Source organism: Falco peregrinus, chromosome 2, assembly GCF_023634155.1.
Source record: "Falco peregrinus isolate bFalPer1 chromosome 2, bFalPer1.pri, whole genome shotgun sequence".
Lineage (NCBI taxonomy): Eukaryota > Metazoa > Chordata > Aves > Falconiformes > Falconidae > Falco > Falco peregrinus.
Window position 1 is genome coordinate 74,992,159 of NC_073722.1, and position 26,427 is coordinate 75,018,585.

General features: G+C 37.2%; 1 protein-coding gene across 5 annotated transcripts in view; it reads right to left on the reverse strand.

Moving 5' to 3' along the window:
* CCSER1 (coiled-coil serine rich protein 1) overlaps window positions 1-26,427 on the reverse strand; it is a 712,966-nt gene that overhangs the window by 426,661 nt on the left and 259,878 nt on the right. For all 5 annotated transcript variants that reach the window (XM_055795209.1, XM_055795210.1, XM_055795212.1 and 2 more), the window contains exon 6: window positions 7,519-7,729. In XM_055795209.1, the coding sequence (XP_055651184.1) occupies window positions 7,519-7,729 (211 nt within the window). The remainder of the gene's footprint in view (window positions 1-7,518; window positions 7,730-26,427) is intronic.

The window sequence follows — 26,427 nt, forward strand, 5'->3', positions numbered from 1 at the left end:
ACTTTAGTCAAGCCTTTGACACTATTTCCACAGCATTCGCCTGGAGAAACTGGCTGCTCATGGCTTAGCTGGACATACTCTTTGCTGGATTGTTCTCTGGGTAAAAAAACTGGCTGAATGGCCGAGCCCAAAGAGTGGTGGTGAATGGAGTTACATCCAGTTGGGGGCCATTCACACTGGTGTTTCCCGGGCTCAGTATTGGGGCCAGCCCTGTTCAATATCTTTATCAACCATCTGGATGAGGGGATTGAGTGCAGTAAGCTTGCAGACAACACCAAGGTTGTGCCGGAGTGTTGATCTGCTTGAGGGCAGAAAGGCTCTGCAGGGGGGTCTGGATGGGCTGGATCAGTGGGCTGAGGCCAAGTGACAACATATGTGAAAACATATAAGAAGAAGTGCCTGCTGGGTCCTGAACTTGGGTCACAACAACCCCACAAAATGCTACAGGCTCAGGGAGAGTGGCTGGAAAGCTGCCTGGTGGGAAAGGCTCTGGGGGTGCTGGCTGGTGGCAGATGAACATGAGCCAGCAGTGTGCCCAGGTGGCCAAGGAGGCCAACAGCAGCCTGGCTTGTGTCAGAAACAGTGTGGCCAGCAGGACAAGGGCAGTGATCGTTCCCCTGCACTGGGCACTGGTGAGGTTGCACCTCAAATCCTGTGTCCAGTTTTGGGCTCCTCACTTCAGGAGGGGCACAGAGGTGCTGGAGCGTGTCCAGAGATGGGCAATGAAGTTGGTGAAGGGTCTAGAGATCAAGTCTTATGAGGAGCAGCTGAGGGAACAGGGGCTGTTTAGCCTAGAGAAGAGGAGGCTCAGGGGGGATCTTATTGCTCTCTACAGCTGCCTGAAAGGAGGTTGTAGGCAGGTGGGTGTCAGCCTTTTCTCCCAAGTAGCAAACAACAGGACAAGAGGAAATGGTCTCAAGTTGTGCTACAGGAGGTTTAGATTGGATATTAGGAAAAATTTCTTCACTGAAAGGGTGATCAAGCATTGGAACAGGCTGCCCAGGGAAGTCATGAGTCACCATCTCTGGAGGTATTTAAAAGACATGTAGTTGTGGCACTTCAGGACATGCTTTAGTGATGGACTTGGCAGTGTTAAGTTTATGGTTGGACTGAATGTTTCCGAACCTACATGATAGACATATGTAATCTTTTTCTTAACCCTTCATCTTTACATCATTCCCCAAACTGCTCAACTTTTAGCAAACAAGTTCTTTAAATGACTCAGTGAAGAACACGCCTTGATCTGCCAGGTAAATAGCCCTCCCAAGTACCATTAAATAACTGTTAATAGTTTTGAGAAATTTTAAATGTTGCACACACTGAAATGTATATTGCACATACTAAAATAGTCTGCCAGGTTTCCAGCACATTTCTTTATTATCTGAACCAAGGCTTATTCAGCTAAGAAACCTAAGCAATAGGACTGGGACTAAAATTGCAACATTACAATCTATTTCAGAGCGCTATATATGCTAAGTTCAGCACATATGATGTACTGTTGCAGATGATAATTGCCCTATGCAGCTTGCCTAAAAAAAAATGGGGGGAAAAAAGTTGTTTTCTTTACCTTGAGCATGTCTAGCTATATAACAAACATTGGGCTTGTTTGTTCTTATTAAATACCTTATAATGGGTAATCTTAGAACAAAACACTTTCACTGCCAAAGAGAACATCTGATTATATCCACCAGCTCACAATGTACTCCGTTACCCTGAGATATGCTAATAGAAAATACACAGAAAATATGATGCCAATAGGATGTTCTGCTCTCTCTTTGCAAGCAGCTGGGCCAGGGTATGCCAGTGTATATTTCTGAGTGAAAAAGCAATTTAATACAATAAAGTTAAATCCTATTACTAAATCTAGTACTTTTTTATTATTAGTTATTTAAATTTATGGGTATATGCAGTGTCAACACACCATGAAATGAAGGAATTACCAATTTCCAGCATGAATTACTTGATAAAAGGGACTGCATTAAATACAGAGTTGTTGAATAAATCAGTAATGCTACAGTGGTTAATTACAAAGTTACTTAAAGGAAAAAAACCTGCAGTATTTTACAGTGTATTAAACTCACAATTGCTTCTTAAGTGGCTAACAGACAACATTAGTAAACACAATACATTTCATAGTGGACTACAGGAAACACTTCCATGTCTTCAAAAACCGTAGTTTAAGGCCACTTCCATATTGTTTAGCAATCAAGCTACAAAATATCACAAACACTTAGCTTTCCCTTAGTACTTACCATTAGTAGACTGCAAGTGCAGCATAAAAAAAGACTCTATAATTACACTTCTTTTACTGATGAGGTGAAAGATACATGCAGAGAAATAATGTAGCTAGTGATATATGACAGACTAATTGCAGACTGAGTGGTCTCACTTGGTCGCCCAAGTCTCAGGCAACTGTCATGATGAGTCTCACAGTGATTTTCACATAATTTTCAACATTTCTCATTTTTTCAAGCGCAATCTAAAAACATTGTATGGACACATTGAATTTTAATAACTGCCACAGAAAGCTGCAATTTCCCTCAGTAAAATAAATGATTAATTAGTAAAACACAGTATGCAATATATGTCCAGAGAAACTTAGCTCTATTGTTAATCATGGCAATTAGCTTCAATTTCTAAAGCTTCACAGCCTGCATGGTGTTTTGCAGAACTGTGAAAGAAGCAGGGGCATGCACTGAATAATTTATATTCCAAATTACACAAACATAAAGGCAACGTACCTTAATTTTTTAGATTAACAATCAGCAAGGTCACTTCTGATAGCTCATAAATATATCTAAAAGTAGAGTTATGTAGTTGTTAACCTATATATTGCATAAAGAATACAGGGAAAATGTGACCTGTAGAAATAAGCATAAATGTGGGCAAGATTTTCTTTTTACTGGGACAGTCAACAAGTCAACATCTCAAGTTTGAACAAAAAACCATTACCACTGACTACATGGATTCCTTCCCAAAATAGCTGTATTTTTTCACTACATTTATTTCAGCATAAAGACCCTCTCTGGCCAGGCACAAAATCATATCAGTTTTCTTCATATATCTCTGCCTAAAATGTCCTCCCAATTAGCCAGCCTTCAACATTGCCTCAGTTAGCCATAATTCAAATGATAAAGAAGTTAATAGAAGGAAATAATTCCAGTGTCATCTGGAAGAGTACAGGAAAGCCCATATATCATTTGGGAAAGAGTCATTACATAGTCGTTATTGTTGATAGCAATAAGTTAGGAAGAAGCTACAGTCTAATTTTTAGAACCTCACTGACTACGTGAAAGTAATTAGTGGCCAGAAATGTAGAAATTATAGCATGGCACTTGAGGGAGAAAAGATGGTACAGATTCTGAGTTGAAGACCAGTTCAGAGCAGAAAGGCCTGCCTAAAGTCAGAAAGTGAAGAATTAATTTCTTAAGAGAGGGCAAACCTAGCAATTTCGTCCATCCAACTGTGCTGCTTTTTTTTTTTTTTTTTTGAATGAGAAGAGTTATTACTGAGAAAAAGGTCAACACCAAGTAAACTTTGAGGAAAGAAACCCAGTTCAATAAACATCAGTGACACAGAGAGAAAAGGGAGACCAAGAACTGTTGGTAAATCACAGACAGGCTACACGACAGTTTGTATTGTCTTATATGCTGAAGTGGCTTTTATCAAGCTGCCTGTGCTGCTAATCTCTGGTAATGCTTTTGCATGAAACTTTGCAGCCCACGCGTCCCGTTTATTCCATTTATTGTAGATTTGTCTGTCAGAAATAGAGCATCCATGAGAAAAACCTGCTGAAAAGATTCAGATGTACTTTCTGGACCAATATCTGGTGGATCACAAGTTTCTCCATGAGCACATGGAGAAATAGTATGTCCTCCATACTATCTTCAGCCTTGTTCAATGAGGTTCTCAGAGCAATAAGGGACAACTTGCCTTATAAGACTTGCATGGCCAAAGCTATAAAGAATTTTTAGGGGACGTTTTCAAGGCTTTTTCACTGGAAGTGAATTGGTAATTAATTTTCTTAATTGAACTATCATTCATTAGTCTTTTACTAAATACATTACCTAACAACATTCTCAATCTTGCAAGTTACTGCCATGTCTTCAATTTCCCTTTTCACAAGACTAATAACAAGCTAAACTCACAGCTTTATAAATCTGCAGCACAGTACAGCATATATTGCATGCAGTTTTTCCATTTAGATTCTTAAATTACAAGCAACTGCAACAAAAAAAAAACCAAAACAAAACAAAACAAAAAGCAGCATATCTTACTAGCTAGTATTTCATTTTGGCAGATCATAATTAAATTATTCCTCAGAAGCAGTGGTCAGTGCTTATGAAGAAGGATTATACTGAATAATAGGGATAATATTTTAAGTCAATTAACAGTTATTTTTCAATAGAGGTGTACACTACTGTAATTTCTTCTTCTATGGATAACATCAGCTATAAAACAGAAATACTGCAGCTTTTTTTCTAATAACTTATGTAATTTTTCCCTATGTAGATTGTATGCTTTGTATATTTTCTAAAGTGCATGAAAACATGTGACATATTATTATTTTTATAAACAAATATACTTATTTTATACTGTTATAGGCATAAAATATTTCACTTCTATACCATATAAGCCTGTCAGTAGGAACTATGTTTGACTACATTTAAAAATACATGAAAGCTCCATGGTAAGGGAATAATTTTTCTTTTATGTCTTTTACTTTGTACTGTTGTGAGTTTGATTTATAATATTGGTTGGGGCAGAAGTGATTTCTGGATGAAGAAATTACATCTGGTTACAATGGAAGCAGGGTACCTTCTCCATGGAAACTGCCTGACAAATACGCTCAGATGACTTATTTATCAGATTCTTCAACACAATATTTCAATTTGATGAAATTATATTTTCCTGAAATCTTTCACTAATAATTTAAAAGTGACATAAATGTATAAATGTCTGTATTTCTGAAGATAATCAAGTTGTGTCATTCCAATACAAATTTGTAATGTATTTCAAGGTCATCTTCTCTTCGGATGTTCAAACTAGCTATTTATGTTCTTTTGGATCATACTCCAGTTTTGGTTTAAGTCCTAATATTTTAATGTGTTTATAAGACTGTGTGAATATTTTGTTGTTACTGCTCTTTCACCATGAGTAATGCCTGTATAGTGGATGAGTTTGTTAACTCTTTATGGAGAAATGAAAATGATGTAGTTTAAAAATTACCTTAAAAAGTAATTTTTTGTTTCAAGAATTACTACGTGTATTTATATCAGTAGAACTCATACTGTACTACATATCAAACAGCTATTTCTCAGATGGGGCTACTAAAAATTACACTCCCGTACCACTTAACAGTATTCATATCTTTTCTATCACCGTTACTATGCAAATTGCTCTTTAAAAACTGAAATGCAAATAGCAACTCAAGGTAGCAAAAGTTTTCAGATTGGTCATTTCATTCTAGCTATGTAAAAGTTTTGTTTAGCTGTATACTGGAACAATGTGTACTACTACTAGGATAATCCATCTCAAAGGTCCTGAAAAACAGGGAGGTAAATTAGAGCACATATATCTTACATAAGCAACCACATGTAACATCCAACTGTAGAATTAGAAAAAGGTCATTTTGATTTTATTATGAAGGCAAGACAAAAAGAAAAGGAAAGCAGAGAATCACACTGTGTTACAGTCAGCTGGAGAGATGGAAATTATATGGTACTATGCAACACGTAAGTAAAAGACTGAATGATTAAGATGAAAAAAAAAAACCAAAAACTATGTGAGTTACACAAGGACATGAAATTCCAGCAAGTCGCACAAGAACTCTTGTGTTCCTTTTGTGGAGATCACCTGGTGAATGTTTTTAAAGATGAAGTATTACAAGGTCCAACATATCTCCATATAGAACATCACAGTAGATTCTTACACAAGTTTAATGGAACTTGGTAAGTTAAAAATAAAATTCTTACGCTTACCATTGTGGTAAAAAAGAACTTTCCTGAACAAAACAGAGTTATTCACACTAGAAGCAACAGAGCATGCTTCCAATGTCACCAGCTGAAATTTACAACTATGTCATGTAATATTATGATTCTTATTATTTATTTCCATATATAATAGCCTTACAAATCCTTCTCAGTGGACAAGAACCTTGAAATCCACTCTATATTCCAACATTATAAAAGCAGGAACTGATGGAGAAGTAATGATTTCAGTTCCACCTTCAGCAAAACAGATGTTCATCAAGCAGTCCAATTGCATACATTATGCTTCTAGTGAACTGAAGGGAACTGGAAAGTATGAGGCTTGATATCCAACAAAAACATGTTATTTAGAAGAACTAATGGATAGCTATCATGGCTAAATCTTTGAAAAACCTTGTCAGACAGCTCAACAATTTGTTGAATTTAGATAAAGATAATAAAAAATTCAACATTAAAAAACCCAAACTTGCCAAATTCTATTTAAATGTCCCAGTTAAGTGACTAGCACTTCATCATACGATGAAGCTGCAACAAGTGAAATTCTGTTTATATCTTCGGGAAAAAAAATACAATAATGTAGTCAAATATTGGAACAGTTGCCCAGAGACTATGTGGGAACTCCTTTAAGGTACCAGAAACAGGTGGACATGGACCTGCACAACCTGTTCTAAGTCGGCCTTGTTTTGAGTAGAAAGAGGGGTTGGACCTCCAGAGAGACCCTCTGAACCTAAATTCTTCTGTAATAATATGAACAAGAAAGATAAAAAACAAACAGAAAAAAATTATCTTTCTTATGTATCTCAAAGAAGATGCAAGCTGTAGTTCATAAACAAAGATGAAAGCTTGTCAAAAATGTATCTAAGTCAAAGCCTCACAGCTGAAAAGTGTAAAAAAAAAAAAAAAAATTCCCAACCCAATTTGTTTTCTTCTAAGTGTAAAGGGAATTGGATGTAAAAGAAAATTTTCAAAGCAACACCAGCAGTCCGTGGGGGAAGCAGAAGAATACAGCAGAACAGGACAAGCCAGGACCCTTGAAATTTTTAGAAAGCCCTAAGAAATCTGATTTCAGCCATCATTTACAAACTCAAGCTAGTAACCTTTAATTTTAGTACTGTTACTTAAGAGAACATTTTTTTCCCTTGCTTCTCTCCACTGAATAAATTGCATGCAACTTCATACTGATTAATAAATGTAGTAAAAAACCCCTGAAAATTCTAAAATACTAGAGGAAAACAATACAATTCCATCTGATCTAAAGCAGTTTGTCTCCCCTGCCTCTTTTTTAGTAAAAGCTCATGAGAAGCTTTACACTCTGCACACCAAGATGGCAGTATCCATTAAGTTCCACTATAGTATAAGCTTTCTGACCTCCACCATGTTGAGACACTACTATTTATACTTCTGCATCAATTCCATATATTCAAGACATATTAAAAGACATCAAGTCCATAAACTTTTCTGACCCTTTTCTGCTGCTTAGCTCATTAATGCTGAAAGCTATTAATTTAAGAAATGAGTGGGTGATTACCTCTTGAAGAACCCTCTTCATTTTCAGAAGCAATGTCTTTACAGCTGTGCAATCTTGCAGCATCAATCTGAAGGGCAAAGATTCAATGCCTCCACCTTCTTCCAGACCAGTAAAAGGCCACTCCACAGATGGGCTGCCAGCCAGCTGGCTAACACGAGGGTACCTGGCTTCTCCTTGGTCAACCTCCTTCGACAGCTTCAGAGATAGGTTCCTTACAAGACAAAACAGAAACATCAACACTGAAATATGAAAAAGAACTCAGTAATTTTAGGCTTTTAGTTTGAGTTTAAAGACACATTACACATTCACTTTTTGAGCCTGCTAGCATGAATGGCCTTTATAAAGTACATGTAGCCATATGGTGTTAGCAATAAAATATGCACTTATAAATGTACCATTTTCAACAGGAATTGAAACCATGCTCTGTCCCATGCCCTTCAAAATAAAGCCATTTTCTTAAAACAAAATATTCTATGGGCAAAGCTGCTATGGGTCTATTTTACTTCAGTTAATGAAAAAATGAATCTGTCATGCACTTTCAAAAGTGAAATCATGTTCCTCTTTATGCTTTGACTTCGAAGTCAAACAGAAAAGAAAACCACCAAAGAAAATACTCTCTTCTGAGCTAGCCCAGCGACATAAGATGAACCTGCTTTATTTAAAATGGAATTTGAAATTTAATTAAACTGTACTTACTCTGAAGTTTAGTTGCCATTGAAGTGGCTAAGAATCCATTAAAGACAACAAACAGAAAGCTTCAGGAAGATTATGATGGACTTCAGAGGTAATGGAATACCATTATTTTGCTGCGTACATATGATCTTCAATATTACAGCAAGATATAAGACTTCCCCATGCTGGAGCGAGTCCAGTGAAGACCAACAAGATGGTGAGGGGGTTGGAACGCACAACAAATGAGAAGAGGCTAAGAGAAGCCAGCTTTGCTCAGTCTTCCAAAGAGAAGGCAAAGGGAATCCCCATGGCTGACCAGAGCAATGTCCCCACTGTGAGAGTACAGAGATGATGCAGCCAGCTGTCCTTAGAGAAGCATAGCAGTGGGATGAAATCCAATGGAAAGAAGCTGGAATACAGGAAACTGTGACTAGACCTAAGAACTTTATTTATTTACTTATTACCATGAGGGTGGTCAAACAAAGGAGTAAGAGTTCAGAGATTCTATGGGATGCCCATCTTTGGAGATATGCACAACATGATGTGGCAAGTCCTTGAGTAACCTGCTCTAATGCTTTGAGTAAGGGCTTTGAACAGAGACCTGGAGAGGCCCCTTCCCACCCATTTGATTCTATGCTCCAGAGGGCATAGATTCATCAGCCAAAATCAGTCACAAAGAGCCAAAAGTTTAATAGCAGAAAAAGAATTTAAATAGAGATTACTTGACATTTTGGTGGAATGTCAAGAATGTAACTAAAAACACTAAGTATTTTTCTGGCATGAAAGCATTCACAACTTCAGTGCTGTACCTACTTTCTCTTCAGCCAGCAGGGAAAAAGGCCAAATCTGAATGGAGAATAAATCTGAGAATGTGGCTGCACTGTGCAACAGTAGTATATTAATTACTACTAAATTACAAAAATGCTGTAACAGCAATGCATGACACCCATATTCATACTAAATTTATTCACTACAATTAAAGATGTTAGCATAAGTAGTGAAGAAAATGACAATTATTATCCATTTAATGTATAGTTCTAATTTTCTATTCCATTTGAATTTTCATGCAACACAAAACTGAGTCTGAATTTTAAGCATGGCCATACTTTGGAAGGACAAAGAATATTTTTCTACATTAAATTTTCCTTAGCTAACTTTGGTTTCATAGAAACCAGATACAAGAAGGGATTAATATGATTTCTCAAGACAAGCAATTCCCAAGGCCATACTAACAAATTGGAAATGAGGCTACTAGAATTATCTTTCATGGATGGTTCATTTTTGTATTTTGCAAGCTACATAATGTGCAGTAGGGACAATGTGTTAGATCGAGACATGCACCACAGATCACATATATGGACAGATGCTCATGATGGCCAATGGAACTAAAATTTTCTAATCCAGCCTTTTCAAGACTCTCATAAAACAATGAAATTACTCTGTTTTAATTTTTAAATACATTGGAACAACTTTTTGAGTATAATATTTTGTGTCCTTTAAAATAACAATCCAAGGTGAATGGTAAAGGTGCTATTGACTGAAGGACATTAAGCCACTGCTAATTCATAGCCTTAATTAAAGAAGCCTCAGGTATAAATCATGCAAAGAAAAAAAACTTCTAACTGAAGTTTCATAACATAGGCCACTTTAAAGGGTTTATAAAAGAAGTCATATTCAAACTATTGGAATGTACACTTACTTATGTAACCAGAAAAGCACATTATTTAAATTTAGTAAGACGAAATTACAAGATCCTCTCTTTTCCTGCCCAGTGCCTGCAGGCTGGGAAACAAATTATTCCTTAGAATATTCTGCATATTCACTTTGCAAGTCCCACCAAAGTTCCACCTTTCTCATACTCCTGAACAGGCATCTTATGTGGATAACATCCTGACACTGAGAAAGGACTAACTTAAGATGTAATTCCTCCTTTTACGCTATCATGGAGAAGAACTGGTTATCAATAGCAATACTCTGATGGCCCAGTGATGAGACAAGCAGTAGTCTTGGAGCACTGTCATCCTCTCTAACATGGAAGAGATGCAGTGTTTATGTATAAGCTATAAATGTACTAGAAATACAGAAAATCTTAATTTCAGCTGAAGAAAATACCTTTAATGACTTCAGTGGACTTTATATTGATATTAATACTGCTCAACACACAAAATTACCATCTTTTCAAACCTTGTACTAAACTATGAAATGCACCATAATAACTTATCACCACTCACTGTCATAACACTTTAAAATCTAACTCAATTGCTACTGGAAAATAGCAAGTCAGAGTTGGCATACAGTGAACATTCAGGTCATATACTACCTCTGAACTGTCTGAAACGAATATAACTGATTTGTGACAGAAAAACTCTTCAGTGTCTGATACAACTCTTTCTATTCACTGCAGGAAAAAAAAAACAACCTAATTTTAAATTCATTCCAGAGCTGATACTTCAGCAAGTTCATTATTAACAACGTCCAGGTGGCCTATTACTGTATTATTATGGTAATCCACTGCAATTCATCTCAAGGCAGCAGTATAGATCTAGTAAGGAGGAAAAAAAAATAGAGTTCTTACTAAAAGTAGAGGTTTCCCCTTCACTAGTAAAGCACCTCTTTGGCTTTGAAGTTGGAGAATGGGCTGGTTCCTCCACTGGCAGTGCAGGAGCTTCTTACAGATGGCCAGCCCCCTTCACCTTACAAAGATGCGTATATTGTAATAAAAACATTTCACAAGCAAATGTCATCTGTGACAAACTTCTGAAGCTGTGGATAAAAAGCCTAAAGTTTTTTTTTTAATGACTAAATAAAATGTATTTCATTTAAATGACAAAATTAATTCTATAATATTATCAACATAAAAATTCCAGAAAAGTAATTTGGTTACTTTCAAATATATGGCTCCTGTCTGAGTTTTAGATTTGCCTGACATACACACACAGTTAGGCCATGTCCCTGCTTTAATAGAACCATACCTGAAAATGTGCCCGGGCACTGAAAGTCAGTCAGTGTTAAACCACTTCTGAAATGCCTTGACCCAACCCAGCTACCACACTCTCAAATGATTCCCTGGCATGGTTTGGTTGTCAGGACAGGAAAATTGGATGGGACCACTCCATTCTGGAGGATGTCAGTTGTGCAGATGTGCGCTAAAGAACCATCCCAGTAGAAGTCACCTCAAATCTCTGAATGTGACTATGCAGCCATCAAGCTCCAAGCTGAGATGTGAAACCAAGCCAGACTCCTAGGCAAGAGAAGAACCAGCCTGTTTTGAAAGGTCTGAGATGAACTGTGGGTACAGTGGCAAATCACAGCTGAGAAGAGTGGTAGGAAGCTACTCTTGATTTTCTCCCAGGTATTACAGACTTCACTTCCCAGATAAAAAGTGGTTCCCATATTGTGTTTGATGGAGATCAGACAAAGCCCGACAGATGGCATACTTAAAACTCTGCCCAGCCCTCTAGACCACTGTTTCTAGGGAAACAAGGTAATTCAAGGTGCCGAAGTGCTGTCAATCTAAAGCCTGTGGAATACCTGCTATACAGCTGCATGTTACATCTAAGGGGACCAGAAATGACAACAGAGAAAAGCAAGCTTAATGTCAGTAGAATTTTCGTCACCGTGAAGTCTGAAAATGCACAGAAAGTTTGTTACAAATTTGTAAATGTTAAATAGGGTGAAAACCTGTGCAAATCTGTACTTCAAGCCTGCTAGCTTGTTTCTGTTTTATCTAGACATATCCACTGAACACCGTGAATATATTTCCTCATTTCTAATGGATACAAAACCCAGAAGCCTCACTATCCACATTTAGCAAAATGGTAGTGCCATTAAGACAGAGCTCTATTTCAAAAGCAGTCTTTATTGAAATAGTGAGATAGCATTAAAATAATCAATCAGTGACTTTTAGCATTTTAATATCCTCCATAAATCCAAGGCAACTACATGTTCACTAACTGAGGAAGACAAAATTGTGCAGCTCTTTTCAAAGGTTCTTTCTGTTAGGAAGGTAGAAGAACAACTTTCTTATTCCAAAGCATCTTTAAAGAGGTTTATGGGGGAGGGGGGGAAGGATCCAAAGATTTGCAACTTGAGCTAATGTGAGTTATTCTTCCCTTCTTACTGATCCTCAGGTCAATTATTTGAAGAGCTTATGGTAATTTGAACTTCACTTACATAATGATTTCCAGATTACGTGGAGTTTAATCTTCTTAGTTTTCATCAGCAGTGCTCAAGAATTTGCTATAGCAGAATTAGCCTAAACTAATACAATTGGTCCCACAGAGTCTGTACTTCCTGATACCAGATTAACAGAAGAGAACACATGTAACATTGTGGGCAACAGGAAGGCTCTGCAAGCACAGCAAAAGACCCCTGTCTCTATGGCAGGAGCTGAACATACCTTCTTTCTTCTCTGAGGGCTTAGCTTCTAAAGCAGGGTCTTGCAAAAAGCCTTAAATCATTTATTTTCAGCGTTTGAGTGTGTAATTCTATCTGTATATACTCACATATAAATACAGCATGTATATATACACACTTTTTAATGTATATGTATAGTTACAAAAATCAGGCACACAATCATATATAAACACATATAAATTTGATCTTCAAATATTTCAGCAAAAACACTCTCTTATTTGTTCATCACCTGGCCCACCAGGAAATACACGTCCTTTTATACTAGAAAAATGTAATTAGCTCCATATAGAGGTTATAACCTGAAATTCTTTTTCATACAAATCTAGATAGCCTTCAAACTGCACAAGAATTTTCTTTTTTCTCACCAACAGCAAATAGATGAAAGGGATCCTCCTGAGAAAAATCATTCATTACTATTTTGAGAAAGGTCCCTCAGCTGGACCATGTAAGACACATAAGAGCAATTATTTCTGATTTTTAGAGAAAAATCTGCTTACCTCAAACACTTCCAAAACTCAGTTCAAAGCACTCAATGGCTCACTTACAATGATGTACGTTATAGTCAAGCGCTACAATCAACCCAGACCAAATCTTAATCTCTGTGTAATCTCTTACTAATCTCACTTAGTAAGAAACATGTTCCATCCCAAACAGTTTACAACTGAAATACATGGACACCTTTCAGAAAAAAGAAAGGTCTTGCCTCATATTTAGCAGAAATCAGGCATAAACTTTTAAAAGCATGTTCCTAAATATTCCAATGGGCATATCAAATAATGCACTGCCAGATGCCTAAATATTCTCAAGCTCTAGTCAAGGAGGATAAAAATTGTCAAACTCCTTACTCAGTTCTGAAACTGCAGCCTTTGCAATAATGAAAAGATAAAAAGGTAAGCAAAACATAAACACTTGGCAAATTACCTGTACTAACATTCTTTGGCATCAAAATTTATACCTCTCTCTGTCTCACAAAATTTCTCAACATTAGTTCTGTTCTAACGGAGCATGCTTCATTAGTTATAGGGATGACACCTCAGAATATTAAACCACACCATGTCACAAGGTACCTATCGTTTGACATTTTACAGCTTTTAGAACTATGTATCATTTATTGATGCTCTAATGATATGATTTTTCAAGGCCAGCCTTTTACAAAAATGATGTTCGGTACCTGTCGCTATCAAAGTAGCAACCACACAAAAATGGGCACAAAATTCTAATGGCTAGTGCTGCCATAAGTTAAGACTGTGTCAGCCTTTTCCATTATAAGCTCTTTTATTTCAAAGGTTTATATCAGAGCCATAAGGACTTCCTTTGGGCTAGAACCTGGTGATCATGAAATATGGAATAAAATTTACAAAAAAAAAGAAAGGGAAAAAAGCCCTCCATTTTTCAGCTGATGGTAGAGTACAGCTGATAGGGGCATGTCAAGCATTTCTTTCCTTTCTCTAAACCCTACAGGAGTCATAGAGCTTTGTTTATACCCCCTGATCTAGCACACAGAAACACAACTCTTGAGATTTCAGTTCTTTCCTTCCTCCTGGAATCTATTAGAAAAATTAGATGTGATACAAATAAGATAATGTAACACCATACAGTAAATGGATAACATCCAAAAAAATAGCTACTTGGAAAAGATTGGTGGGGCTTATTTAATTTCAAGTATTAACAGTGCAGTAGTAAATAAAACATTACAGACAAACCAGGAAAAGTAAATGCAGCTGTCTGGGCATTGAGAGTATGGTAGAGTTTCAGTCTTTTTAATATTTTTTCCCTTTTTTTTCCACCACAAAAATTCAGTAGGGGATCGTTCCTGAAACTATTTTACAACAGGCATACAAAACATAAATTGCAGTTTAATTATGCAGAAAAGCAAGCAGTAGCTCAAATTACTTCTCTCATTGGGATATAAACAAAAGAAGGTTTACTTTTTATTTGGACAAAGGATAAATCTAGCTGCAGCCTTCATAAACACTATGTACTTCTGACTGGAGACAACTTCAGCATAGATAAAAGCTGAAGGCAATTGGGGTCCTCTCTAAAACTCACTCCTAATGTACTCGATGAAGCTGACCAACTCAGCTCACCTGGGACTAGAATAGCAAAATTTTAATCTAATCTGTTAAAGAAGACAGCCATTCAAGCGTGCCCAGTAAACTTTATGGTATTGGGGGAAAGGAGAAAGACAAATCTTTTTTTTGCAACTGTCACCTCCTAGATTAAAACAACACTTCTCACCTTTGATCTCTGTTCTCAATGCTTGAGTCTTGGCTTTTAGAAACTGTGCAAATGGAACATAAAACTTTCAAGTTATTACAAGGTTAAAAAATGTAAAACCAAGCTGGAAAATCACAATGGGTACTGGATATGATGACTGCCTTCCAGGAAGCACAAGAAGTGCACTCCTTTCAGTTACCAAACTAATTTCCCTTGCTTAAAAACAAACTGTCAAATACTTCCTACTGTAGGTAAGCATTTTTTGCTACCAAGCCTTTTCAAAATTCTGCTCAAAATTTTGAATATTTCAAAAGAAAAAAAAGAAGAAGAAGAAAAAAATTATTTAAAATGTTTTCTGCGCCTGGTAAGAAGCTACCGAACGGTTAGTATAGACTTCAGTTAGAAGACAGGTACCTCAAAAAGCAAGGTTAAATCAACTAAAAGACAAAAGGACAGCAGGGTTTGAAACAAATATTTACTTAGTGCCTAGCAGAAGTCACCAACATGCGTTACACAGGTAGGACAGAATTCCAATGATACCAGAAAATTATGTAGAAAATCCATTTACTTTATAAAGAAGACAAGTCACTCACTTCAAGTCCTGTCTGACTTGTTTTTGAAGTATTTGGAAGCACTTAACCACATTACTACTGAGTAAACCAAGACAGTATTTTCTGATGAGGTTATTAAGCATTAAGAACACTTGTGAAGCAAGCAGGCAGTTCATTGTACCTTGTATTGGCGGAGAGGTTCATCTGAGATGCATAATAGACTGTTTTAAAGGTCCAATTAATATTTACCAACATCCCCATAGTGGACTACCTTCAGCATTCTGCTTGCTTTCCTTGCATCCCAACCACTACCTGCCTTCATCCTGGGCAGGTGATTCAGGGAACTCTTCCTGGACTGGGTCCAATTACAGAAATGTCTTGGCTGCAGACTATGCCAAGGCTTGAGCACAGATACAGACAACTATATAATCATTCTACAGGTTACCATGCTATAGTTACACACGTTCCTCCACCAGCAAAAATGCACATACCTACAGGATTAGATGGCAGCTGAATGCCAGGGTCTATAAGAAAGAGGACTAAACCACCAGTGGAGGTGAGCAGTTAAAAGTTGAGGGATGCCCTATAGAAAAATCAGGCAGTTAAAGCTCTGCGGGTGTTCAGAAGATTCCAACCGATAATCCTAAAATTTATCCTTAGCTCTGTACATTTCCACATAGTGAAATATATAACGAGTAATATAATACAATCACCAAAATAACCAATAATTGCAAACACAGCTTTCTGAGTGAAGATAACCTTCAATACTCTCTAATGGAACTGACACAATGCACCTTCATTTTGGTGAAAGTATATGATTAAACAAATGTATCCCTTCTCATTGTCCTCTAACAGTTTAAGAATAATAAGTAGAAAGAAGTTATGTTTAAATTCAGAGGATATTTTCCACCTGCTTTATGTAGCAAATTCGATTAATATGTCAGGAAGAAACTACAATTTTAAAACCCATCCTATTTCATTACCATATAAAATAGTTGGAACCTAACATTATTGTTAAAAAAGCTTTTATGTTAAATCCTCCTTTATGACCAATAAATGAAAGCATGTAATGGATTTAGGCACATAATTTATACAGAAATCCAGAACGTGCATGTTACTATATATTCATTCTTAAAAGACAGCAATCTACTAGAAGGGGTTTTTAATGCTTAAGTTGGATTCTTTTGTATGTTTTTTTAGGAAACATTATTAATTTAGTATTTTACAAAATTTCCAATTCCACTGACAAACATAAGAGCCATAGTGACTTCAAAAGCTTGATTTAAAAAAAGTAACAAACAAGATGAGAAATCCAGCACCAATGCTAATTAAATACACCAGTTATTTAGTGAAGTTTGCTGACAAAACAATTCATGCTGCTCCTGGCACAGCAGTTGCAAATACCATGCTTTTTTACTAGCTGACTACTCACATGTGTGTCTATGTTTGCATGTACATATGTATATTTGGGTTATATTATCAAGGAGACTCAGAATATCCTGAGTTGGAAGGGCCCCACAAGGAATCATAGTCTAACTCCTGATTACCTAAAAGTTAAACCATGTATATAGAGAAATTGTTGAACTTTTAAGAAAGCAAGATGAGAGAAATTACCTTCAGTTCACTCACTGATTTGAAATCTGTTGTTTCACAATTAAGAGCTCGAGGCAGACTTAGACACAAAATAATATGTATTTTTCCCACAATTAAATAGTATATACTTTCTGGGCTCCAGCCAAAACTGAACATAAATGAAGTGCACAGAACAGAAGAAATAAAGAATGTACTTTTAGAGTAACTGCATAAAAGCTACCCCAGATCTGTAGGTCTAACACTTTGAATTAAACCATTAGCTGGACCTTGTCTATGAAAAGTGCCAGGTACCAACATAAAATAAATAGCTCATATCCAGATGTATGTCCTCTTAGAACAAATCTAAGAAGCTGAGAACTTCACAAGCACAGAGTTGTCCCAGGAACCACTCACCTTCCAGAGACTCAAAACCTCCCCCCTTCTCTTCTGAATGCTGCACAGCTCAACACATCAACTTACAAAAGCTGCCATTGGCATGAACAGAGGCCGATAACTTTTAAAGAACAAATTCCCAGCTATATACAGGGGTTAAAAGCTTGTAAGTTGTGGGACCCTTTGGGTATTATTTTCTTGTGAGTGTCCTCTCAAAACACCAGAGGGCTTGTATTCCTTCAGGTGGGTTTCACTTACAAGACAGGTGTTGCAATGTGGGCAACACATATTAATTAGTGAAATTAAACCCCTCCAAAAGCACATGCTCAATTTTTTAAACCAAGGCATTAGAGGCCAAACAAAAAGCAAGCAATAAACTAATTAATGTCTAAATTAACCTAATTGCTTTGTTCTCACATGACATAATCAATCACTAAATGCCACAGCAGAAATGTAATTTTATCATACCGTGAAACTAGCCCACCTACAGATTTCTCTGCCTTTGCCAGCATGGTCTTCAATGTTTTTCCTTTTGATTGTAAACAACTCATTAAAAAATAATCAGAATATTTAGTTTAATTTGACTAAAGTATTGCAATAGCATTTCCATACTGCCCACTTATAGAAGAAAATATTCCTCCTCCCTCCTTTCTCCCCTAACACGACCTGCTACGAAAAAGTAGATCTAAAAAAGTGGCAAACTGAGGCCAGAGGCAGATGAAAAAGAGGTGTTTGGTTAGGCTGACTATGAAGGACCAAAGCTCAGATCTCTGAATCATATTTAAATCTCTCTAAATTTTTATTGGTACACCAGCACACAAAAGGAAGTAGCGTGCTACAACTTCACTATTAGCACTAAGCTGTTTGTTGCTTACAATATTTTTATGTTGATGCAGCATTACTTGATACATAAGTGCTTACAAACTATGTCCCACCAGAAGTTTCATTCTCTCTACAATGCCTCATCTCTCTCTTCACTTCCAGGACATAAGGTCACCTGCCTTTTCACTTTGTATTTTAGATTGTCACATTAAAATTAAGTGTTTAAGTTGTTTTCTTTCTGGTTGTTACATTCTCTACTTTGAGGACCCTGCCTGAATTGCCTGAATATTTGGAGTTATTGTAATTGCTTCTAGTTTGCAATGCCAGTCTTGTTTACAGTTGAGAATAACATGAAGAACAGTACTGTGTGAAATTATGCAGGTTTAGAAAAGGTGCATCTCACTGAAAACATATGGCCCATGATTTGAATTTAATGTCTGATGTCTTAATTCTTTTGCACTGCACATATCCAAATTTTAAGCAGTAAATAACAGTAATATTCAGAAAACAATTTTTTTAACAATATGGTTATAACCCGTACTATTAATTTATTCATAGTTGCAATAAATAGGATAATGAAAAACCACACTTGCAAATGTTGCCTTATGCCTGGACTGTCTCAGCTTTAAGTCTAATGCCACAACTTCAAAACAATATACAACAGAACACACTGTTCAGAAGTGCTCTCTGTGGATCATTCTGGTGTGTGTCCTTCTTAAGGCTTACACACAGGTGCAAATACCCATCTCCTGGAGCCATACCTCTGTTTCCAGAAACTGCCTATGTGAATGCTATCTCATCTTCTCTTTTGTGCACACTGAAGGGTATTTGACATTTAAAACCAGATAACACTGGCTGGCAGCAAAGGGGAAGGTTTCTATTCACCGGAAGCCACATAAACACCAATCTCTGTCTTTGCTCAATTGTCTTTTAAACAAAGCCCTGAATGCAAATACTGCTCTGTCCAAAGATAGTAAAGATGATAAAAGTCTCCCTCTCCTCTGTGACATCTCCCAGGCGAGGCAATCCCATTCTGGTGAACATAGTGAAGGGCACTGTTCAAAAAGGAATAAAGTTCATTTTTTGTGACAGGACTGACAGATGTTACATGTTTGATATATGCGCACTGTTTTTCACTTGCTTTGTGGGGAGCCGATAGAGAAAGAGGAGCCAGGTATCAAATTATTGCTAAAACCCCCCTTGATGTCACAGAACCATAGGAAAGCTATCAGCATTCACTTAAATCCACAGTTCTTGGGCCCCTAAAATCAGAATGTCACACCTCTGAGTCTCCATCTAGCCATTTATGGAGATTTTTACCACTTAACTAAGAAGTTATTTTATTGGTTAAAATAGTAAGTAGATGTAAAGTGTGGTCAAAACTTTAGACAGGGAAGAGGGCACTAAAGTCTTATGGCCTGCAGAATGCATATTTTCAGTTGTTTCTTGGAGTGGTCAGGTATTGTCCACACTCCTCTGATGCAATACAGAGGAGCAGAGATATCTGCCCTTGGAAGTTTTATTCCATCTCACTTCTTTGGTCTACTATCACTTCTCCCACAATCTCTGTACCTGCATCTCCCATACTTTAGCATCTGGCAGCAACTCTCAAAACTACTAGAGGTGTTTCCACAAAGGAAGGAGATTATCTCCCTACACACACCTCCAACAAGCCACTAACTTTCTTCACCTGTAAGGCTTCACTCAGCCAGCATAATAAATTGATGTAATTAGGCACAGCTAAGCTGAAAACAGGCTGGTTTAGAAGATCCTCTGACCTTCACTAGAATTGAGGGTTTCAACAAAACTCCAAGCATAATCTGTAAATTCTTCTCCTTCCCAAAAGAAACACTGGCTATGTTTTGCTGAAAGAAGTTTTCAGCTTGGCCAGAGTCATACAGTAAACACAATGTTTGCCAGCCAAATCTGGCAGTAGACTAATAAATAAGTTTTCCCTTAGAGATATTTTTATTAATTCTAGAAACATCACTCTGAAATTTTAGTATCAGCCATCAGATAAGATTAACAGTCTGCAACCTGCATTTTTTTACACAACATCATTTCTAAAGCTTTTTTGTTTCATTTTCAAGAATAAAAGCCCTGTTGGAAAAATACAAGGAAAGAGAAATTCCTAGATCAGAGCTCAGTGTAAGCAAAAATATCTTCTAAATTACTTTGTAATACCTGTAATATTAAAAATTAATTTTAAAAAACAGAAAATACAGTAAGATTTCATTAACCTAATGCAGATGGTTTCTCCTTCATCCCATCACTCCTAAACACAGCCCTTCACAGGAATAACTGAGAGACAAATGAAGCAACTCATTTAAATGAAGACAAAAAATGTAAAATAGACAATTAACACCTTTATGAGTCAGAAAAGAGGGAACAGCCAACCCAAACCTACAGGACCTTTGATTTGCACTTGCAAAGCTCTCAAAGAGCATGGTGAAAGGTTGGAGATCTTTATCCTTGCTACTCAGGATAAGCCACTAAGAGTTTTTGACATGCAGAACTTGCATGTCACAAGTCATGTGCTCTTGCCACAGCAATAACAAAGAAAAGAGAAAACCCGAAAATGCAAAGCAGAAGGCACAGGAATACTAACTTCATTTTTAAAGCAAACCAAGTGAGGATAACCAAAGAAATAATTGCACTTTTCACACCTTTAAGTAGAAGATGAGAAGCCTGCTTCTTACAAATGGTGATCAGCTCACAACCAACACAGAGGAACCCTGTGGACCCTACATGGACGATTAAGCTACACAAGAATAAATGATCGTCCCTTCAGAACATGAACATGAGAAGTCACTTGGATATTTAATGCAGACACTGCAGTATCAATATAATTGTTGAGGCAGCCACTGAAACAAGCAAAAGTTTTAAGGAAGAAAGTTTGAGATGTTGTTTCTTCATTAGTCTCTACTATTCTTTGCTTTTTCTCCTGCTTGGCTGACTAAGTGAGACAACTGGTAATGTTATTTGTGTAGATTACATTTTTCCCCACAACATCATCTAAAACAACAGGGTAAGCATTCTACACTTAATTACTTTATTTCCAATTTCGTGTGTGCTACATCTTTTTAAAAAAAATACTTTGGCATTTTAATCAGCATTAAATTCCAGTACTGCAAGACACACAGTGGGTAACTACAGTTGAAAATGGCACAGAATAACCAAGGTGATAAAATAGCAGTTCCACACCTCGATTTATATATTTATGTCTATCTCTATATCTCTCTATACTCACCTCTGAAACCAGTGAAAGCTGTGGAAGGTTGGAAAATACATACATACTCTTTAACCACAAGATTCCTGGAATTTAACCAAACTGAAACAAACTGAAAATGCTTTTGTTTGTAAGCCCGTAATATATCAATAGAAAGAGGTGTAAAATGGGTATTAGAGGTGTGTGGTAGCCAGCAGTGTTGTCATTTTGTGAATATCTAATACATGTTTCCTCTTTTATTCATGATACGGGCAGCAAAAACAATTAAATTCTTGGATAGGTGCACTGCTTATTACAGTAGACATAAGTTAAAACACATAAACTTTTTTGCTGCTGAAACACAAATTTATCTTTCTAAACTAGCAAAAAATCTCTCCAAGTTTTTGTACGATATGTTGTCCAGTTTAAGAGTAGAAATTTAGAAACATCAATCACAAATAATACCTGGGGCTACTGCTCTTATGTAAGAAATATTTGCACTCTTAATAACTTAGTATAGGCAAGAATTCTACTTTACATCCCTGCTTAAGTTGGCACATTTTATCATCACACTAAAGTATTCCTTAAATGTGAAAAGAAAGTACCAAGCCCCTCATTAGCACTACTGGCTACAGGAGCAGGAAATTTCATGGCAGTCATACATCCAAATGTTGGTAATAACACATAAAATATATCCTGAGAAATTTTTTGAGAGGAAGGGAAATAATGTAGAGTGAACATACAGGGAGGTACTGTTGAAGGACATCCTCTTCCCAGCCCGGGGGACACTATTTCGCCTGTATTCCAGCATCCTATCTCTGTGCATGTTCCAGCTCAGGAGGAGATCAAAAGCAATTTCATATTCTGCTGAGGCATTTCAGAGCTTATCACACTACTTGTGTAACTTCAGCTGTGGTCCCTCTTGACCCTCTCCACTGAATTTCAAATTTCAACGTCTAAGTGGAAAAAATTCCACTTCCACTTAGCTTGCCATAAGTGTTTAAAGTTGCAAAGCAGAATTAAAGCAGGGGACTTAAGAAAAGTTATCTTCTACTAAAAAACCTGAAGAGTAGGAGCAGCTCTTACACTGGGGATTGTAGAGTCCATCCCTACCAGAACATTAGCAAGTCAGCTTCCTCAAGTATTTCTCAGTCATTTTACTCCTGTCTCAAAGGCCCAAGGGACATGGCAAAGCCAAACTCAACACTACAGCACCTCACAACCAGAAGTGTATTGTGTCCCCACAGTGGCCTCAGGGCAGGGGGAAGTAGGGAAAGGGTGAATCCATCCCAGCTAAAAAGCCTAAGAGCTGCTCCTGCTCTAGGAATGAACTAATCCTGATATGTTTTTGAACGACCAGTCTAAAGCTCTAGAAGATTATTCCTCCTAAAAATATTTTATTGCCTTCCTCTATTTCATGGTTGTAGAAATTAGGATAAAAACTTAGATATGTAAGAGAAGGAGCTTCTTGTAGCAGAATGCTGGGATCTATCTGATGTGACAAAGTCTACTGCTGATGAGGGGAACTTTTTAGGTGAAAAAAAAATCTCACTTATGTAAAGGTGTGGATTTTACCTCATACCACCACATATCTCAACCCATTGTATAGACTGCATAAGGTAATTAATTAATGCTGTTTGAATAATGGGCCATATATGATTTATTTAAAGAAAGGTGTGCTCATGTTTATCTGAGGAGACTCTTATTGTTAACTTGAAGATATACTAAATCCTTGAATGGGAGGGTGCTAATTGTCCAGGCACAAGATATGTTAATATTGTTAACTTGAAGATATACTAAATCCTTGAATGGGAATGTGCTAACTGTCCACGTGCAAGATATGTTAATGAGTTCCCCTGAAAGTTGATGAATAGACATGAGCGACTTGTATAAAGAGGGGGCTGAAAGGTTCCCTTGGTGTGCATGACTTTGGTGGAGCGATCCCCCATGCACCCAGCGCTGCCGAATAAAGATAACCTCCACTCACTCGAATATTGGTGACTGATTCTTTAAATCATGTTTCTTGACCCTTTGATGATTCCTGCCATACACGGACAAATTGCACTTAGGTAGTTGAGAGCAGGAGGAAGCTCTCAGCCACCCACAGCAACAATGAATGCAAGGGCTCAGGTAAAACCAGGCAGAAGAGAAAGGGCATCTAATAAAAATACTCCCTTCCTCAAGGACTTGTATGTGAAAGCAAAGGGTACAGAAGAGAAGTTATCACTTCATTTTGTGCTGTGAATCCCCTAAACTATCCTTCCAAACACATTCCAGTAATGCCAGACAGATGGTAAAGAGTGATTTCAGTGGTTCTAGGTGAACACACCTGGCTAAAAGCCTTATTATTCATTTGTTTCCCTGATCCTGTCAAAGACATTCAAGAAGTTTACCTTGCTAGTATTTTCAACATTTATGTATATTTCCCCCATTGTACTTGTTTTCAAGACACAAAACTTTGCTAATGGACAAAGGAATGGGAAGATTTTTCTGCATTAGAACTCACTGGGGCCATACAGTTATAAGAAAATACAAATGTTGTTTGAAGATATAAGTGACATCTTTTCCTGCTCTTTAGGGACAGTTGCTTGGAAACAAAGGACAACAACAGAATCTAGTCTTTGCTGTCTGAATGCGCAAACCCGGAAATACTTCTTGGTTTAGATATTCTTTCCAAACTTGTGATGATTGTTACTCAATGTAATAAAAGCAGTCATGATTCATGTCAAAAATAGGATGTACTGTGATAAGTGTAATTGTTGTACCCTGTGTAAATCTGGGACCTGTATCGCAGTTGTGGTGAGTGGGCACATGTGGTTCTCCTTTAAGACAATGTGATGGCTTCCCCTTCCCCTGAGGCAATCGCTGCCTGGAAAAGCCTGCCAAAGGACATAAGGAAAGGGAACCATGCCAGAGAAGGCCTGCTGAAGGAGACAAAGACCTTGAGATTTGAAAAAGCGCACCAAAGGAGAGCCAATAGGAGGAGAAGGTATACCCTAACGACCCAATGGGGAAAGAGCAGGACGAACATCCGGTGAGAGATTAGTCAAGATCTGGGGATAAAAGATGCTGCTTTTAGGACTCAGGTGTGTGTGTGGTGGAACTAATTGAGTTCTCCACGCACCCAGCACTGGTTTTGCTTATTGTTTCTCAATCTAAATTGATTGAACCCAAAATAAAATTGTTTTAATCGTTATCGTTTATAACACCCAAAATCACAACCGGGAAAACTCTCCAAACCAATGACAGTTTAGAAAACTGACATGGGTTTATTGCAGCACTGGGTGCATGGGGGAGTAGAGTACTTTTGTATTCTTAGTACATTACATATTCATTTTTACTCACACACAGGATTGGTTACAAGTTTCTTGCTTCTAATGCAAATTAGTGTACATCCTCAGATAGCACTGCTGAAGCTTTTTACCAACTACACATCCTTCAGAAGCAGGGGTTTGCCCTCTTTCAGCAAAGTTATTTGAGTTGGAGGTCATGATCTCCCATTACCACTGTTACCTTTGCCTTACTTCAAACTAATTTTCTGAGGACTGCAACACCTTATCAGCTCATCTCCTTTTGTGACCAGAACTTTTTCACTTGGAGACTTCTCTATGCATAATTTACATAACGGTGTTTTTATCATTATCTTTTCTTTGTTTTCCAAGGTTGGCTCCCTTGATTGGAAGTCCTTTCATTCATCAGTTTTGAGGACTTGAGATGGTAGGTTCTTGAGAGGGTGACTCATTTAAAGACTTGAGAGGATGGGTCAGCATGACATGAACTTTGTGCACATTCTTGTTTAACTAAGTCAGAGTTCCTTAATTCCAGAGTTCAGACAACATGACAAGACCTGTTATTACTGTGCTTTGAAAATTCTACCAAGTGCCAAAGCCCAAGAGCCACACCACACCACCAGTTCACTACTTGCCACTGTTTCCTAGTAGAAATGAAGGCTGAAAAGACAAATAAACATCAACACAGGCATTTCATAAGAAAGTGGATCATAGAAGCTGAAATAAAAACCCTCACTGAAACACTAACAAATAGATAAATACATGATAACTAACTATTCATGGAAAAAGAAAATCAGTAACCGAGAAGTGAAATTTACAGTAAGAGTAATTTGACTGTCTAACACAGAGAATGACAGCTCTGAAGAGCAACAGAAAGAAACTGTAAATATGTACAATATATTAAATAATCAGTGATGAGAGGCAACTGGAATGACACTCACATCTGTGCCTTACTTTATCACTCATGACCACCCAAAACCCATGAAGAGAGAATGACAATCCTGCTCTACAAGCTACGTATCCTGGTCCTGCAGTCCAAGCATATGCAAATGATAGGATAAAGTAAACTAAATGTAGGTATTTTAGGCTCAATTTCATTTTAGCATCACCTGTGATATTATATAGTTCCAAGCAGCCCAAGTGAGAACTACACAGCTGCAGGCAAGTCCTGACTGACAGCCAAGAGAAATGGTGAATTATTGTCACCCATATACAGATGGAAAACTTGGGCATAGACAGATTATGTTTCTTGTCAGAGCTGACTTGAAGAAGTTTGATGTCAGACTTTGAAAAAGAAACAAAGCATTTCAATGAGACAAGCAAGTTAATCAGTGAAAACTGCTTCAGAGTATTTATTTGTGCTCAAGTGTGTTTGTACTTGAAAACAAACAAGGGGAGAGTTTAACTGCCATTGTTATACCTTTCCATCCCTTAAGAAAAAAAACAACAGAAAAAGGAAGAATTCCTAGTAACATCCTGAAGTTGTCTTCAGCGCTAGTTTGTCCAGATGTATTGCTTTTATGAAACCATCACTCAGATTTACTTGATTACACTATACATTCTAGAGGATGCACAAAATAAATCAGCTGCATTCTAGAAAAACAAAAAGTTCTCAAATACTTAATTGGGTACTATATTAAAAAAACCAAAAAGCATTAATTATGAAAATAGAGATCCGAACTGTACTAGGAATGTTTTTTTTTCTACCAAGCTGTCAGTTAAGGTTTTTATAAGACAGCTCTTCCACAGACAAGGACTGCTATGATGC